This window comes from Bos grunniens, chromosome 2 (genome assembly GCF_055505025.1).
Source record: "Bos grunniens cultivar Pamir isolate PY7600 chromosome 2, Bosgru_T2T1.0, whole genome shotgun sequence".
NCBI lineage: Eukaryota > Metazoa > Chordata > Mammalia > Artiodactyla > Bovidae > Bos > Bos grunniens.
The window spans coordinates 130,969,396-130,988,658 of NC_141166.1; the positions used below are offsets into that span (position 1 = coordinate 130,969,396).

At 39.1% G+C, this 19,263-nt stretch overlaps 1 protein-coding gene across 12 annotated transcripts in view; it reads right to left on the reverse strand.

Moving 5' to 3' along the window:
* HIBCH (3-hydroxyisobutyryl-CoA hydrolase) overlaps positions 1 to 19,263 on the reverse strand; it is a 124,231-nt gene that overhangs the window by 84,305 nt on the left and 20,663 nt on the right. For 7 of the 12 annotated variants that reach the window (XM_086361990.1, XM_086361979.1, XM_086362006.1 and 4 more), the window contains 3 exons: positions 12,228 to 12,368; positions 10,347 to 10,431; positions 6,493 to 6,573 (listed from right to left, as the gene is read on the reverse strand). In XM_086361990.1, coding sequence (XP_086218116.1) covers positions 6,493 to 6,573; positions 10,347 to 10,431; positions 12,228 to 12,368 — 307 coding nt within the window. The remainder of the gene's footprint in view (positions 1 to 6,492; positions 6,574 to 10,346; positions 10,432 to 12,227; positions 12,369 to 19,263) is intronic. The other 5 variants (XM_086362042.1, XM_086362017.1, XM_086361998.1 and 2 more) reach the window with 2 other exon arrangements.

Sequence of the window (19,263 nt, forward strand, 5' to 3'; positions counted from 1 at the left end):
TTGGACTGCAAGGAGATCCAACCAGTCCATCCTAAAGGAAATCAGTCCTGAATATTCATTGGAAGGACTGATGCTGAAGCTCCAATACTCTGGCCACCTGATGCGAAGAACTGACTCTTTGGAAAAGACCCTGATGCTGGGAAAGATGGAAGGTAGGAGGAGAAGGGGACGACAGAGGATGGGATGGTTGGATGGCATTACCTATTGAATGGACATGAGTTTGAGCAAGCTCTGGAAGTTGGTGATGGACAGGGAAGCTTGGCAAGTTGCAGTCCATGGGGTCACAAAGAGTCAGACACGACTGAGTGACTGAAATGAACCATCTCATCCTCTGCCACCCCGTTCTCCTTCTCTCAATCTTTCCCAGAATCAGGGTCTTTTCCAGTGAGTTGGCTCTTCACATCAGGTGACTTCAGCTTCAACATCAGTCCTTCCAATGAACATTCAGGATTGATTTCCTTTAGGATAGACTGGTTTGATCTCTTCCTGTCCAAGGGACTCTCAAGAGTCTTCCAGCACCATAGTTTGAAAGCATCAATTCTTCAGCTAATGGCACCCCACTCCAGTACTCTTGCCTGGAAAATCCCATGGGCAGAGGAGCCTGGTAGGCTGCCGTCCATGGGGTCACTAAGAGTCGGACACGACTGAGCAACTTCACTTTCACTTTTCACTTTCATGCATTGGGGAAGGAAATGGCAACCCACTCCAGTGTTCTTGCTTGGAGAATCCCAGGGACGGGGGATCCTGGTGGGCTGCCATCTATGGGGTCGCACCGAGTCGGACACGACTGAAGCGACTTCGCAGCAGCAGGAGCAGCAGCCTTCTTTATGGTCCAGCTCTCATATTCATACATGACTACTGGAAAAACCATAGCTTTGACTATACGGGCCTCTGTTGGCAAGGTGATGTCTCTACTTATATACTGGCATTTCCATATATGTACACATTTGTATACATATACACACACATAAGCTATATGTATATATGCCTATCATACATGTCTATATCATGTATATGATACATAGATACGTTTTCTCATCTATTAAATGAGACTTGCCTCAGAAGTTCCTTCCAGCTCAAAAATTCTGCCAACTTTTACTCTGCTCCTTTCCCTCTTTTGTTCTTCCTTCCTCTGAGAGAGGGAGTCACCCACAACATAAACATATCCATCACTGTACTTCTACTAGTTTGTTGCCAATATAACTTCCTTACCAAAGACCAATATAAAATTTCAGTTTTGATCCATCTAGCAATTCTGTAAATATTCCCAACCTGCCAAATAAACCACCAAAGTACAATTTTAACTTCACATACACAAGCATGTCCACAGCCCTCAATTTTTAACTATAATCCCCTAGAAACAATAGAAACTAATGTCTCTATTGATAGGGGTGGCTACTGCTACTGCTAAGTCGCTTCAGTCGTGTCCAACTCTGTGCGACCCCATAGACGGCAGCCCACCAGGCTCCCCCGTCCCTGGGATTCTCCAGGCAAAAACACTGGAGTGGGTTGCCATTTCCTTCTCCAATGCATGAAAGTGAAAAGTGAAAATGAAGTCGCTCAATCGTGATAGGGGTGGAGATACATACAAATTCACCATTTCAGCTACAGATGCATATATTTTAGTTATAAAGTATTAAAAGCTAACTGATGCAGGACACAAGGCCAAAATTTGTCAAATTCCTTCATGATTAAGATAGGTCATTATAATGTACAGAAATTATGCCTGGAAGGCTTTCTCTTGTATATTAATATTTTACCAAACTCTTTTCTTCTTTTTTTTTTTTCCCCAAACTCTTTTAAAACTAGAGGTTTTATCCCCTCTTTTATTTAGTATAGCAGCAGCAGCACTAATATACCAGCCAACAGCCAAATATAGTTAGATTAATTACAATTAAACAAAGGTAAAATTAGGCTTATTGATCACAAGTAGCCCCATTCCAAGTGCTTGTTAGTCACGTGTAACTAGCAGTGGCCATATTACTCAGCACAGAAGCAGAATATTTTCATCATTCCAGGAAGTACTGTTGGACAGTGCTGGTAAGAATTTTTAGAATGAATAAAACATTCTAAGTGAATCTGATCTGTATAATTTTACAGATTATGAAAGAAATGTGAGCTCTCCACTGAAAGTGGCTCACTTAAATTGGGAAACAGCCTCTTTTCCCCACTGCTACTTCAAAGACACTGAAATTCTAGAAAATAAATTTTTTTCAATATATATCCAAGTTCAAAGCCAAACAAGGGAAATCCCCAAGTGCCAGAAACATACAAGAAAACTCAAAGTTAATAGCTGTATGGAAGCTACAGCCAAAGATTATGAGCGAGGGTGTGTGTATCTGTTCTGAATCAGGAAGAAATTCTAGGCCACACAGAACATGCAATGAGCTACCTACATAAAGCCTTATAGTAATAAGAGCTATGTGGTTTGTGAAACATAGCTAGGAAAACTCTACCTGCTGATGCTGGGACTCAGTAAGTCCCTGCCCAGGAGAGAAGAGGAAGAAGTCAGAAAAAGTGGATGCTCAAGTACTGGACCAGTGCAACTGAACAAACAAAAGAAAGTACCCCAAACAACTTTGGAATAGAAATAATGTCTGTAACTTGGTAAAAAAGCGTCTACAAAAAGATTATACTAAAGAATGAAATTTTAAAAGCTTTCCCATGTACATCAGAAATAAGACAACACTACAATCATTCAGTATTATAACAGAGGTTCTAACCAAATGTAACAAGAAAAGTCATAAATATAAGGACTGGAAAGAGATGGGGAAAAGTCATGTGCAGAGGGTAGAATTACCTATATAGAAAAGCCAAGATAATCTACAGAAACATCTTTAGAACTAACAACAAATTTCAGCAGGGTTGCTGGTTATAAAAACAAAATACTAAAATCAAAAATATTTCTATAGGCTAGAAATAGTCAATTAGGAAATGTAACAAGTAACAAAACAAACTATTTAAGAATAACACTTAAAAAATACTTTTATCAGCAAGATCTTTATAGAGAAAATTACAAAACATGAAAGGACATGAAAGTCAATCTGATGAAAATGTGCTAAAACTGGTTTATGGTGATGTCTGCATAAGTTTACTAAACGTCGAAATAATTTTAAGATCCTTTTGGAAACTCAAGTCCAAGAGTAGCCAAGACAATCCTAAAAGAAGGGTAACTTTTCCTACCACATATAGACATATCTTAAAGCCATACTAATTTTAACACTATAGTTTCATCATAAGTACAAACAGACCAATGAATAAAGTTGTCCAGAAACAGATCTGATCACAAAGAACTTGATATACGATAGAAGTATCATTAAAACCAGTGAGGAAGACAAAGCCTTTTCAGTCAAAGACATTACACATCTAGTTTTCTAAAAAGAAAATAAAAGATGTCACATGCAAAAAAAATCCAAGTACATTGGATTTAGAGTATAAAAAACAAACTATTAAAAGAAGATATAAAAGAACATCTTAAATACTCCCATGTTTTTGTTTTTTTTTTTTTTTTTTAGTGCAAAAGAACACAAATCATAAAGGAAAAGAATGCATTCATTTCATCTCAAACAAAAACTTGTATATATGAAAAGATAAAGTAGCAGACTGAGAGAAGTGTGTTTACATAAAGACCTATAAAATCAATTAAGAAAAAAATGATAAGAAAGAAAAACATAAGAAAGAAAAACAAAGGATGAAACTGAAAAGAAAATCTAAATGATTAACATAAAACACCTTCTACCTCATGCACTTACAATGAAGCACAAATTAAACCACAGTAAGATATCAAGCTAACAAAGTTTAAAAACAAACAAATGACAGCAATGACATGCAGAAAATAAAGTCTTGTACTTTGGAGACGAATATGGAAACACACTGAAGAGGTATAAACTATGACCCATCCATTTGGCTTCTATTATTTCTAGAAACTTCTGCACATGGGCACCAAGGATTTACATATAAAGATGTAACAATCTGTATTAATAAAAATTTGAAATAATCTAAAATATCCATTAATGTCAAATAGGTAAGTAATACTGGGTAGCTGAATAACATAGAACAGTTACATTCCATGCTATTAAAAAACAACTTTTGGCATATGCAGTAAGAAAGTACTTATGAAAATTTCAAAACCATGAAATAATACTACTTTTGTTCATAAATATATAGTAAAAATATAACGTACAGCCTAATCAGATGTGCTAAAAATTAATGACAATGGTTTCTTCTGAGGAGGGATCAGGCTGCTTCTGGAGAAAGAAATGGCACTGAAGCGAGCAACGAAGTAGACTGGACAGTAAAAATTTTAAAAATTCATAGTATTCTATTTAATTTAAATAAGTTTCAAAACATCAAACAGAAATAAAATACAGAGGTCTGTTCATTCTGAGCTGGTGGATATACAAGTATTCACTATATTATCCACTGTAATTTAACACTTGAAACACATGCTTGATAAAAGTAACTACTACTTCACTTCCAATGAAATCCAGAATGATGACTATAAAGAAATTTCATCCCAGAGTTTCTCAGGAATTAGGAAACGATACTTCATTTTATAGAGAAAACTGGGACCCTATTTTTTTGTTTTCCAAGAAACCCAACCATATGATGAGAATCCATGATTCCATGTTGATTATAGGGCAAACAGTAGTTAAACCTGACTGTAGTCCACCAGGCAAGAATACTGAAGTGGGTAGCCATTCCCTTCTCCAGGGGATCTTTCTAAACTAGGGACAGAACCTGAGTCTCCATCATTGCAAGCAGATTCTTCACCATCTGAGCCACCAGGGAAGCCATTTAATAAAAAAGTGTGAATTGTTCTGGAATGAGCAGTCAGACTTTGTCAGCAAAGTAATGTCTCTGCTTTTTAATATGCTGTCTAGGTTGGTCACAGCCTTCTTCCAAGGAGCAATGCTTGCTTCCAAGGAGAAAGCATTAAAAGACATTTCATGGCTAGAGTAACTAACTGCAGTGATTTTGGAACCCCCAAAAATAAAGTCTCTCACTGTTTCCACTGTTTACCCATCTATTTCCCATGAAGTGATGGGACCAGATGCCATGATCTTAGTTTTCTGAATGTTGAGTTTTAAGCCAGTCTTTTCACTCTTCTCTTTCACTTTCATAAAGAAGCTCTTTAGTTCCTTTTTGCTTTCTGCCATAAGGGGGGTGTCATCTGCATATCTGAGGTTATTGATTTTTCTCCCGGCAATCTTGATTCCAGCTTGTGCTTCATTCAGCCCAGCATTTTGCATGGTGTACTCTGCATATAAAAGTTAAATAAGCAGGGTGACAATATATAGCCTTGATGTACTCCTTTCCCAATTTGGAACCAGTCTGTTGTTCCATGTCCGGTTCTAACTGTTGCTTATTGACCTGCATACAGATTGCTCAGGAGGCAGATAAGGTGGTCTGGTATTCCCATCTCTTTCAGAATTTTCCACAGTTTGTTGTGATCTACATACACAGTCAAAGGCTTTGGCATAATCATTAAAGCAGAAGTAGATGTTTTTCTGGAATTCTCTTGCTTTTTCAATACTCCAACAGATGTTGGCAATTTGATCTTTGGCTCCTCTGCCTTTTCTAAATCCAGCTTGAACATCTGGAAGTTCACAGTTCACACAACATTGAAGCCTACCTTGGAGAATTTTGAGCATTACTTTGCTAGTGTGTGAGATGAGTGTATTTGTGCAGTAGTTTGAGCATTCTTTGGCATTGCCTGTCTTTTAGATTGGAATGAAAACTGATCTTTTCTAGTCGTGTGGCCACTGCCGACTTTCCAAATTTGCTGGCATATTGAGTGCAACACTTTAACAGCATCGTCTTTTAGGATCTGAAATAGCTCATCTGGAATTCCATCACCTCCACTAGCTTTGTTCGTGATTACTTTGCCAAGAAAGGCCCATCTAGTCAAAGCTATGGTTTTTCCAGTAGTCATGTACGGATATGAGAGTTGGATCATAAAGAAAGCTGAGTGCTGAAGAACTGATGCTTTTGAACTGTGAAGTTGGATAAGACTCTTGAGAGTCCCTTGGACTGCAAGGAGACCAAACCAGTCAATTCTAAAGGAAATCAACCCTGAATATTCACTGGAGGGCCTGATGCTGAAGCTGAGCCTGCAATACGTCGACTACCTGATGCAAAGAACTGGCTCCATGGAAAAGACCCTGATGCTGAGAAAGATTGAAAGCAGGAAGAGAAGGGGATGACAGAGGATGAGATGGTTAGACGGCATCACCGACTCAATGGACATGAGTTTGAGCAAGCTCCGAGAGTTGGTGATGGACAGGGAAGCCTAGCGTGATGCAGTCTACACGGTCACAAAGAGTCGGACACAACTGAGTGACTGAACTGAGCAGTCAGGCTAATTGAGTTCATTTCTGTCACAAAGTATATAAAAGACTAAATAAAGCATGTTGACTACATTTTAATAACTCATTCTATGCAGCTTTTGTCTTCATTCCATTTTCAAAGCTCTCAGCAGGGCACACATACCAATGGCATTGTTCAGAATATATTCCTCTCGGAATAAATCTTGAAGCATTTTCTGGTTTGTATTTCTAGCTTCTGAGAGTGCTAAAATACGAGAAAAGGGAAAAAAAAAAAAAAAGGATTACAAATATAAAAAAGTGTTTTCCAGTCAATACAGTCAGATAAATTTAAAATACTGTGACAGAAAGTACCAAAGGGAAAGTCTAGAATGGTTTCTTAAGGTTCTGAAGTCGCCCATACCACAGACATCTTATAGTCAGCCCCAAATCCATAGTCCAATGTCAAAACTTCAAGGCAAAAATTCTTATTTAGAACAACTTACAAGGTGCTATAAATTGTAAGTTATATATTGGTACCAAATGCATATTATTTTGACTATTTTCTATACCACCTGAACAAACATTTGCTGTATACATGTTTTCTTTGACAACGTATCTTAACACAAATACGTTATACAGGGAATTCCCTGGCAGTCCAGTGGTTAGGACTCACACTTCCACTGCAGGGGGCACGGTTCCTGGTGGCGGAACTAAGATCCCACAGGCTATGCAGCACAGCCAAAAAAAAGTACATTATATGCATACACACAAAGAAATGAATGCACACATTGGGCACGCACACACAGAGTTCTATATATTCTAACTAGTTAAATACGTCTGTCATATTCATCTCATGGAACGTTTGCTGAGCATCTACTAGATACCATGCGCTATTTTCAGTGCTGTTATAAGACAGCTGCCTGGAGTTCAGACTAGTAAGACAGACTATTAAAATATACTCCCTGTGCCATGCCCACTCTAGGGTTGGGATGCGACAGAAATGGAAGCAGAAGAGATAATGATTAAAAGAAGGCTTTCCAGAAGAGAGACATCTGAGCCAAATGTGAAGGATAGGTGAGGGTTTTCTAGAAAATGATGGCAGTGGGGGGTTGGGGGCTCTGAGTAGACAAAGGAGTACCTACAATGGCAAACAGGCAAGAAAGAATAAAATCAAGAAATAAGTAAAGAAAAAGAAGTAGTTTTAAAAGACTAAAGGAGAATGGTAAAAGGTGAGGCTCGAGAGGTAAATGACATAGTAATATTCTTATTATATTTTCATGGATATTAATAAATAAGGATGTTAAAATCAAATGGTTTCATTTCTGTTGCAATTTTCTGTTATCCAGAGTTCACATCCACTACACTCTTACTATGGTCAATGTCAAAACTGCCATCAAAACTCTCTTCCATATACTACCAAGTGTATATGCTTTTCCTGTCTTTAAGTCCTATGAAAATTACCTGCTGCTGCTAAGTTGCTCAGTCGTGTCCGACTCTGTGTGACCCCATAGACGGCAGCCCACCAGGCTCCTCTGTCTCTGGGATTCTCCAGGCAAGAATACTGGAGTGGGTTGCCATTTCCTTCTCCAACACACGAATGCATTCTAAGTCGCTTCAGTTGTGTCCAACTCTGTGCAACCCTATGGACAGCAGCCCACCAGGCTCCTCTGTCCACAGGATTCTCTAGGCAAGAATACTGGAGTGGGTTGCCATTTCCTTCTCCATGAAAATTACCTACTAAAATATAAACTAAATATATATACATGTTTCTTCTTTTATGAGAAACAGCTGCATAAAAACTGGTGACTACTAGATTTTTAGACAAACTTCAGAACTGATACAGCTTCCTTCAAAATGTTCTAACCAAATATTGACTTCTTTTCCTGTTGGTTTTTTTTTTTTAAAAGATTGGGAACTCCCTGATGGTCCAGTGATTAGGAGTCAGAGTTCACTGTCATGGCCCAGGTCCAATCCCTGGTCAGGGAACTACCCACAGACCATGCAGTGCAGCCGAATTAATTAATCATTGAAAGTGAAATTAAAAAGATAAAAATTTTTAAAAAGGTTTGCTATTGAGCCTCATTCTGAGGCTTTCACTGATAAAATCCCTAAAACTCTTATCCATTATCTTTTTTCATTTCTCACCAATTCTAAAAGAAAAGGAGTACAAATTGTATTGCTGGTGAAATAAATCTCTTTTACTTCAGAAATCCTCTGAGATTGCCTTCTAATCTTATTCTAATCAATTATTAATAGTTCCATATAAATTAAATGATGTTTTAGTAATATCATTAAAAAATTTTTTTTCAGAGTGCTCACTTACTGTCTCGGACTATGATGTTTAAAGAAACTAAATTTCTTGGAATTGAGATCTTAATACTTAATACATGTAAATGAGAATAATTCTAGAATTTTTAAATGTATTTCCAAACAGCAATATAAAGTTAAAACTCATACGCACAAATAGAAGATGCTAAAATCAACACATAAGGCTCTGCTCATTTGTAAACTGACAGGATCAAAGGCCCAACTCTAGAGCAAAAGTTAATTCTAGGCTGAAAAACAGTGTTTTAAAAATATTTAAGTTGTAGGCAAAACAATAAATTCAAAAACAATTCAGTTAACAAGTCATTCTAGGGCTTCTTTGATGGCTCAGACAGTAAAGAATCTGCCTACAGTGTAGGAGAGACCTAGGCTCTATCCCTGGGTCAGGAAGATCCCCTGGAGAAGGGAATGGCTATCCACTCCAGTATTCTTGCCTGGAGAATTCTACAGACAGAGGAGCCTGGTGGGCTACAGTCCACAGGGTCACAAAGAGTCAGACATGACTGAGCAACTAACACTTTCACTATGCAAAGGACATCAGTTTGATCTCTGGTCTGGGAAGATCGCATATGCAGTGGGACAACTAAGCCAGTGTGCTCTAGAGCCCTAGAACCGCAATTACTGAGCCCATGTGCAGCAACTACTGAAGCCCGCATGCCCTAGTGCTCATGCTCTGCAACAACAGAAGCCACCGCAATAAGAAGCCCAAGCACCACAACTAGAGTAGACCCTGCTCACCGCAACTGGAGAGAGCCCACAGCAAGAAAGACCCAGCACAGCCAAAAACAGTCTAAGCAGCTGAAAATTTCAAAGTGAGATTTCAAGATTCAGTTCCTTTAATAGATATTCGAAATTATGTCCTGAATTGAGCTTGTTTCTTTCTATTCCAAATGTAATGGTTTACATAAAATTATAAATTTAGCAAACAGAATAACCCTAACACCATCTTAACACAATACAAAAAAATCAAATATAAAAAATAAAACACTAAAAAAAAAAAAATCCCAGGAGCCTACAAACTCAACATTTCTTCTCTCTTTCGTCTTTAACTGTTAAATGTGTACAGACTGACGTAAATAATTAGCAAGATAAGGAAAATTAATCTTTTTGACTATCTCAACATGTGTATTTAAACATAAAAACATTGATAATATAAACAGGATAAATACTATATTAAGTGCATTCTTGCTTTGGGATCATGAACAGTGGGAAAGCACAAAGTCATAGATATATGTAAGAGTACGTTATATCCGGAGAATGGCAAGTACTCAACATAGCCAGATTGTCAGGCCTATGAGTGTTTAGGGAGAGGAAGCTGAGTTATAACCAGGAAGCATTTCTGGTAAACCGCCTAAACAAAGGGCTTCCCAGGTGGCTCAGTGGTAAAGAATCTGCCTTCCAATGCAGGAGATGTGGGTTCAGTCCCGGGGTGGGGAAGATCCCCTGGAGGAGGGCATGGCAATCCAATCCAGTATTCTTGCCTGGAGAATCCCATGGACAGAGGAGCTTGGTGAGCTACAGTCCATGGGGTCGCAAAGAGTTAGACACAACTGAGCGACTGAGCATGCATGCATGCCTGCCTGTGATAAACTGAGCTGCTTAATAACAGCTATTTAAAAATAAAAAGTGAATTCACGTATCATAAATTAGACATTTTGTTCAAGATGATTAGGGGAAATAAAGTATTTGGGTGAAAGGGAGCAATGTTTTTACCTCTGATATCACCTCCAGCACAGAAAGCCTTTTCACCAGCTCCCTTTATGATGATCAGGAAAGTTTTCGGATCTTGTTCCCACTTCTGGTCAAATGTAAAAGAAGATGGTATAAGCATATTATAAATACAAACTCATGACCTATGGCTGATTCACATTGAGGTTTGAGGTTTTTTCTGCTTTACAGAAAAAATTCTGTAAAGCAATTATTCATCAATTAAAAAAATAAATTACAAAAATGAATGAGATATATCCATATACACATAAACACATATGTGTATATATAGACATATATGGATATACGCAAAGCATAAGCTTTATAAAGCATATCCAGAAGAATGGATTCTAACTTCATTTTCTTTTCTGACATAAATTAGAAGCTATTTCAAAGTTGCTAAATGAGTACATTTTGTGATCCGTATTTGATAATGACAACTTTGATACCAAGGTGAAAAAAATATGGGCCTAATAATGTTATGTTACATAAGCTTATAAATCTGATAAACAAATCAGCCCAGAGATTGCAGATAAACAGCAGTAATCTTTCTACTGTGGTGATAAAGGCTCTGTCCTACTGACAAATTTGTAAATAACAGAGTGGAAACACTTTTCCTGATCAAATCTGGAAGTGTTTTGGGGTTGGTAAGGACAGCTAATAAATAAGCAGGATGAAAGAATCAAGAGCCAATGGATATTGAAAAGGCTAGAACAATAGACTAAATAAAAAATTAGTTTACCAGAGTCAGAAGAATTAACCGGGGTTCCATGAATTCTACACTAGAGAATAAAAATATACAAGATAAAGAAGAGATGTACCTGGGAAGAGGTGGTTGTCCAACAGGTTAATGCAATACTAGATTACACTAATGGAAATATGGTATTCTAACATGGAAGTTTCTACTTTTCTTCCACTTTAACCTGGAACACCTGGTTTATTCCTCTATATCACACTTAAGCTCATATTATAAGGTGGCCCAAACAGATAAAGAATGGAAGACTCATCAAATGAAGAATTAAGGAACTGGTGAGCAGGGGAGAACTCATCTTTAACCCCTATGTGGCCAAGTGTATCAGGTATACTATTTCACTTCATCTTTACAACAATTCTATGAATTACCATCCCTGTTTCACAGCCGAGGAAAATGGAGTAACAGAGAGAATAACATTTCCAATCTATACAGTTAATAAATAGAAATTCAAAATTTCAAACCCAGGTAGTGTGACTGAGTCATGTTTTTCCACTACACCATGCAGTTTTCTTAGAATAGGAAAGCTTAAGGCCTTTTCCAAGAAAAGGCTGGACAAGTACTTCAAAAACAGTCATCTTCCAACCAAAAAAGCTGTCATGTAGAAGCAGACTATATGTGTATACTCATGACCCAAGAGGCAGAGCCAATATTACTGGTCAAAACGTTGGAAAAATGAAGAGCGGCAGAATGTACGAAGAAACTTGTGGTGTGCTTAGTCGCTCAGTCGTGTCTCTTTGTGACCCATGGAGTGTAGCCCACCAGGCTCCTCTGTCCATGGAGACGCTCCAGGCCAGGATACTGGAGTGGGTTGCCATGCCCTCCTCCAGGGGATCTTCCCAGCCCAGGGACCGAACTCAGGTCTTCGACATTGCAGGCGGATTCTTCACCATCTGAGCCACCACAACCTGGAGCCATGCTAAAGTGGAATGGCGTGTCTTATGCAGCAATGAACTCCCCGTCACTAGGGACGCTCCAGGACAACCACTGAGGAAAGAACCGAGGACTCCAGAAGCAATGGGGCTTGGGCACTGCGCCGATACACTGAAGCAATTCTGCGGGAAAAAACACTAGGAAAGTTCTATAAAGACAACTTTTAAAAGGATCCATATGACTGTTTTAAGGAAATGACAAACCTTTAGCTGTGCGTAAATCTGCCGAATCATACCAAGAGTCAGGGTATTCAGAAACCTTGGTCTGTTTAGTGTTATCACTCCTGCACAACCTTTTCTTTCCAACAGGACTTCTGCTGCTGCATCTGTGTGATTAGACATTTTCTGTGTAAACAAAGAATAACTTTAGGATAAAATTCATTACGTTTTTGTCACAAGTCAACATCAACATCACACATTAAATGCACATCTTTCATACAATGTTAAGAGCAGCTAATCAAACGGACAACTTGGTACATCTCACAAAGTGTCCTTAAGTTCTTTACACAGTGTAGATAAACAATTCCAAAAAAGATATATATCTCTTAAATCTCTTAATTTTGTGAATTGATTAGAACCCAGTCCTAAAATTTCTTAGACTATGAAATACTCTTAAATCTTTATTACTGTATACCAAGCAATATGTTACTACTACTACTACTAAGTCGCTTCAGTCGTGTCTGACTCTGTGCAACCCCATAGACGGCAGCCCACTAGGCTCCCCCGTCCCTGGGACTCTCCAGGCAAGAACACTGGAGTGGGTTGCCATTTCCTTCTCCAATGCATGAAAGTGAAAAGTGAAAGTGAAGTCGCTCAGTCGTGTCCGACTCTTTACGACCCCATGGACTGCAGCCTACCAGGCTCCTCTGTCCATGGGATTTTCCAGGCAAGAGTACTGGAGTGGGGTGCCACTGCCTTCTCTGAAGCAATATGTTAGGTACTTGAAAATCAAAGATGAACACAGAGGGCAAGTAATTCTGACTATAGTAGCTACCAACAACTTGGAAAAAAGAAAAAACAATGATATTTGAGCTGGACCTTGATGTACTCTAGGAAAAAAAGGAGTGAAAATCCTGGAGAGTAGCACATTGCTAAAACATGAACAACGACTATCTGAAAATATTAAGTTGTTAAACAGGAGTGGAATAAAGGCTGCTTGAGAAAATGACAGGAAAGTAGGCAGAAAAAGTGCTTTAAGGCCAGATTATAAAATGGGATTACAAAATCATATTCAGTAGTAGTGAAGAACATGCCTCATACAGAAGTTCTTAGGGCCTCACCCAGGCTTCCCAGGCAGTTCAGTGGTAAAGAATCCATCTGCCAACGCAGGAGACTCGGGTTCGATCCCTGGATTGGGACGATCCCCTGGAGGAGGAAATGGCAACCCACTCCAGTATTCTTGCCTGGGAAATCCCATAGACAGAGGAGCCTGATGGACTATATATAGTCCATGGGGTCATAAAGAGTCAGACACGACCAAGTGACTAAGCAACAACAAGAAGGGCCTCACGCACCACGCTGAGTGAGGCAAGTGGCACGTCTTGGGGTGGTGTATTTTGCTCCCCTTCAATACTCAGTGGTTCTACTTCCTTGATTAAACCCTCACTCAGACAAAAAAACAGATGATAGACCAAAAAAGTTGCGGTTTTCAGATACCTACATCATTCTAAATTTTAAAATAATACGGATAAAAGTTTCATATTATACAACATGCTACATACAAGTATTAATAAACTTTCATCTCTCTTCACACTAAATTTCGTTTTCTGAATGTTGAGTTTTAAGCCAGCTTTTTCACTCTCTTTCACTTTCATCAAGAGGCTCTTTAGTTCCTTTTTGTTTTCTGCCATAAGGGTGGTGTCATCTGCATATCTGAGGTTATTGATATTTCTCCCAGCAATCTTGATCCCAGCTTGTGCTTCATCCAGCCTGGCATTTTGCATGATTTACTCTGTATATAAGTTAAATAAGCAGGGTGACAATACACAGCCTTGATGTACTCCTTTCGCAATTTGGAACCAGTCTGTTGTTCCATGTCCAGTTCTAACTGTTGCTTCCTGACCTGCATACAGATTTCTCAAGAGGCAGGTCAGGTGGTCTACTATTCCCTTCTCTTGAAGAATTTTCCACAGTTTGTTGTGATCCACACAGTCAAAGGCTTTGGCATAGTCAATAAAGCAAAGGAGATGTTTTTCTGGAATTCTCTTGCTTTTTCGATGATCCAACGGATGTTGGCAATTTGATCTTTGGTTCCTCTGCCTTTTCTAAATCCAGCTTGAACATCTGGAAGTTCATGGTTCACATACTGTTGAAGCCTGGCTTGGAGAATTTTGAGCATTACTTTACTAGCATGTGAGATGAGTGCAATTGTGTGGTAGTTTGAGCATTCTTTAGCATTGCCTTTCTTTGGGATTGGAATGAAAACTGACCTTTTCCAGTTCTGTGGCCCCTGCTGGGTTTTCCAAATTTGCTGGCATACTGAGTGCAGCACTTTCACAGCATCGTCTTTTAGGATTTGAAAGAGCTAACTGGAAATTCCACACCTCCACGAGCTTTGTTTGTTGATGCTTCCTAAGGCCCACTTGACTTCTCATTCCAGGATGTCTGGCTCTAGTTGAGTGATCACACCATCATGGCTGTCTGAGTCATTAAGATCTTTTTTGTATAGTTCTTCTGGTATTCTTGCCACTTCTTCTTAATATCTTCTGCTTCTATTAGGTCCATACCATTCCTGGGAAAGACTAGAGATCTCTTCAAGAAAATTAGAGATACCAAGGGAACATTTCTTGCAAAGCTGGTTAGGGAACTAGATACTAACTGCTGCAACTAAGAGTTCACAAGCTGCAACTAAAAATCTGGCATGCCACAGTGAAGATCAAAGAGCCTGTGGACCAGGGCTGAAGACCCCATGCAGCCAAATAAAAATGGAATAAATATTTTTTTAAAAAATCAATGGGAGAGATGAGATGATCTCACCCACAGAAGAATTTAAATAACTTATGGAAATCCCCCTTCCAGAAGGTAAAGCGTAGCCCCCCTCACCTTCTGAGTGTGGGCTGAACTTACTGACATGCTTCCAAAACACAGAGTAGAAAAGGGAAAAAAACGGTAACTTCAGGGAGCAGAGAAAGTTGCTCAGTTGTGTCCGACTCTTTGTGATTCCATAGACTATACAGTCCGTGGAATTCTCCAGGCTAGAATACTAGAGGGGGTAGCCTTTCCCTTCTCCAGAGGATCTTCCCAACCCAGGGATTGAACACAGGTCTTCCACATTGCAGGTGGATTCTTTACCAGCTGAGCCACCAAGGAAGCCCAAGAATACTGGAATGGGTAGCCTATCCCTTCTCCAGCAGATCTTCCTGACCCAGGAATCGAACGGGGGTCTCCGGCATTGCAGGTGGTTTCTTTACCAGCTGAGCTACTGACAAATACCATGTTCGCTACATGATAAAGGTCAGCATCACCAGCTGTCATAAGGATGTCATGCACTCCCTGAGGCATATGTCAAAACCCTCGGATAGTCCCTGATACGTGATGAGAAGGGGGCTTTCCTTTGTAATATTCTTTCCAAAAACTTTTAACTGTAGTCTAGTTATTAAAAAACAAACAGCAACAATAGATGCAAGCCAAGATTAGAGACTATTCTACAGGCTACCAGACAGTGTTCCTCCTAACTGCCATGGTCATGAAAAATAAGGAAAGACTGATAAAGAGCACAAATTGGAAGACTAAGAAGACACGACAAAGAAAAGCCAGGTGATATCCTGGACTGGATATTCTGCAATAGAAAATTAACGGAAAAACTGGTGAAATCCAAACAAAGTCCAAAATTAATACTAACACTAATATTGCAATGTTCTTAATTTTGACAAGTGTAACATAGTAACTATATTCCTTTACTAGGGCTGTTGTAACAAAGCACCACAGACTAAGTCTAGGCTTAAACAGAAATTTACTGTGTGGAGGCTAGAAGGCTGAGATCAAGCTGTCAGCAGGACCAAACCTCCTCTGAAGTCACTAGGGAAGGACCTGTTCTAGGCCTCTCTCCTAGCTTCTGAGCATTCCTTGGCTTGTCACAGCATAACTCACATATTCACATGGCATTCTCCTGTGTGTATCTCCACATTTCCCCTTTATATAAGGACAAGTGGAGGACAGAGGAGCCTGGCGTGCTGCAGTCCACGGGGTCACAAAGAGTCGGACATGACTTAGCGCCTGGACAACAACGAGGACAATGTAAGGATGAGCGATACTGAATTACTCCAGTGATTCCTACTCCATATGACCTCATTTTAACTAATTACACCTGCAGTGACCTGACTGGCTGTTGGGAGAAGCCATCCACCGCGGGTCCTGAGGTTTCCCTGTACTTTAGTGCTGTATGTCATGTATCCAAGGGCCTGACTGCTCTGCTCAGAGTTGTATTTGCTGTGAGAAAAACTGAAGAAAAGGTAAAGTGTCCCACTGGGACAGACAGTAGCTTGGTTACAGCATGCTACAGACTGGCAGTTTCCCCCAAACTCAGTACCACTGCCTTGTAATGCAACTCACTGCATATGAACTCATTCATTTGGGTCTTTTGCCACCCCATGGGGCTTGGGGCAAGGGGAACCGGAACTAACCTGAAGCTCAACGCTGCTCGCTGGGTCACTAATACTGATGTTCTCTATCTCTAACTCAAGAGTTTCATATCTTTTCCCAGCATCCATGGAACTTTAACGGGCTAACTACTAGTTACCAGACTAAAACCTAACCCAAACTCTGTTATCTAGCCAGCTTCACTTGCCCCAGCCCGATCAGAGACTCCTCCTTCCCTTCAAAAGTAACAACTGCCTTGGTTTTCACGATAAACACAAAATATACATCCATAAACGTCATCTGTTCATTTTTTAAAAGTGGGTGTATCTTTTGAGTCTTAAAATCTCAGGTTCAGCCTCCATCCCTTTGTTTTCTCTACAGTTTGTTGCGGGGGAGGGAGAAGAGCATCTAACCTATGCTATTTCCTAGTATGCATTTTGCCAATTGCACACTCATGCTACCCACTTATTTTTAACAGTTGTTCATTCTCAATTATGGTTTAGTCAGTCCCCTACTGATCAGCACTGTGTCTAATTGTTTACTGTTGCTATTACAGTGATGTAGGAGTATCTTTAAACATGGACTTCCCAGCACTTAGGTGAAGTATTTTTGCAGGACATTTACAAAGAGGGTCAAACTTTGAACAAAGAATATTACAAAATCTTCTGTTAAAAGCCACTAGTATGATAAAATTATTAAAGGATCCTTTTTCCTATCTGAAAAGTTCATGGCCTTCTTAAAACCTGAAAACAACTATTGGTGCATTAATCAAAAACATTCATGCAAAAGGGAAGAAGGGGAAAAGATGAAGTCCTCAGTATTAGTGTCTTTTATGTATGTTAATTCTGCAGAAAACAGCTCTTTTCCAAAAATATCATTAACTTTTAGTTAAAACCTAGAAAAGGTTTCTATGAAGAAAAATTTCTCATACTAGGAAAGATTACAGAGAAGGAGAGTCAGAAATGAAATTCACATACAACCCAAACCTGGGGCTGGGGAGGACGACAGCAGGGATAAGGAGAACATCCATTCAATGGAGAAATGAGAAGGAAACTTCTTAAAATGTATGGACACCATCAACACACAGCCCTACGCTGATCTGAGTGCGTAAAGCCTGTCAAAATAAAATTCCTGAGACAAAAATAACTTAGAATATTCTCTGCTGGAACGTGGAACTATTCTGGCGAAATCCACAGTAGCAACACTTCCCAAAGTGTGCAAAAAGATGATTATTGCTGCTATGTGGAAGGAGAAAATGACCCATGGGCAAATAAGTTTGAGAAAACCTTAAACCAATGTAAAGTTTAATTGCTATAAGATTTTTAGTCTTTAATATGTGAATACAATGTAAACTTTTAAAATACAATATGCAGATATTTCTCACTTGATTAAAGAACTTTTACATTTTCATGGAAAAGCTCTCTTGGGACTCGTATTTTACAGGTTACATTTTGGAAAATGCTGTAGAGAGAAACAAGCCTTTCCTTTGAGGAAGACAGAGTGTCTGACACTCAGCACGTCTCCCACAAATGTTTAATAAGCTGAATGAATAATCCATCATTATATGGACGCAGTCCTACTATAACACAACAAATCTCAAATTTCAACCACATACCTTTCACTATATATAATATCCTCCGGCAGTGAACTAAGTTGCACTCAAAGACATACCCAGGGAGATAGCCTACCTTTGCAGAATATGATTTATTCTGACATTTAATCAATTTCCAGCCAATACTGAAGAATGTAATTTAAGTTAATGTAACAAAATATGACACCAAAGCACATAGAACTGAAAGCATCAAAAAACACTGGCTAAAGGATTACTCAAGCTTCACTCAATCCTTCCTGCCTTCAAACTGCATCAGTAAATTCCTCCATATGGAAACACTTTAGAGAATCTTTCAAACTGTCCTCAGCTGTGCTCTATTCTCTCGCCTTTTGTGATATCATCTACTTCCCATCTTCAATTATTACCTCTAAGCAGCTGACTCAAACCTACATCTGTATCTTTACTTTTCCAGAGCCCCAGCCCTTTATTCCAAATGCCTGCTACAATTACAGAGGTACCTACTCAGCACCCCAAACTCAACTTGTTAGAAACCACATTTACCAAGAAATATCTCTGTGACAAATCTGTCTCTCCTCCTCTGTTTCCTCTATCAGGTAATGGTAACACCATTTTTTCAGTTATACAAGCACACAATGCTAGTGTTATCTTTGATTCCTAAATGTTCTCTTCCTCTCTCTGCCAATAACTTGAAGCAGTTACCAAATACTAGAGAAACTATTTCTAAAATGATTCTGTCTATCCATTACGTTCTATTCTCATTACCCTAGCCATACAGCAGTATTATAACTTTCCTTTTTGGCAGACTTTCAGAATTTTTGCCAGATGGTTTATTTGTCACACTGCATTCAGAGAATTTTGCCAAAGCACAGTTCTATCTTGTTACTCCCATGCAGAAATGTTCCATGACTCAGGCCATTAATTTCAAAAACATCCAAATTACATGACCTGGCCTTCAAGTCTCTCCACATGTGATTCCAGGAAAATTCACCATCCCACAGCACTCCTTACCAAGGATACATAGAAAGCCCTGAGTGTAATCTCCACTCTCCTATCTCACAGTTCTTTGCACAGGAATAAATATATTGTGTA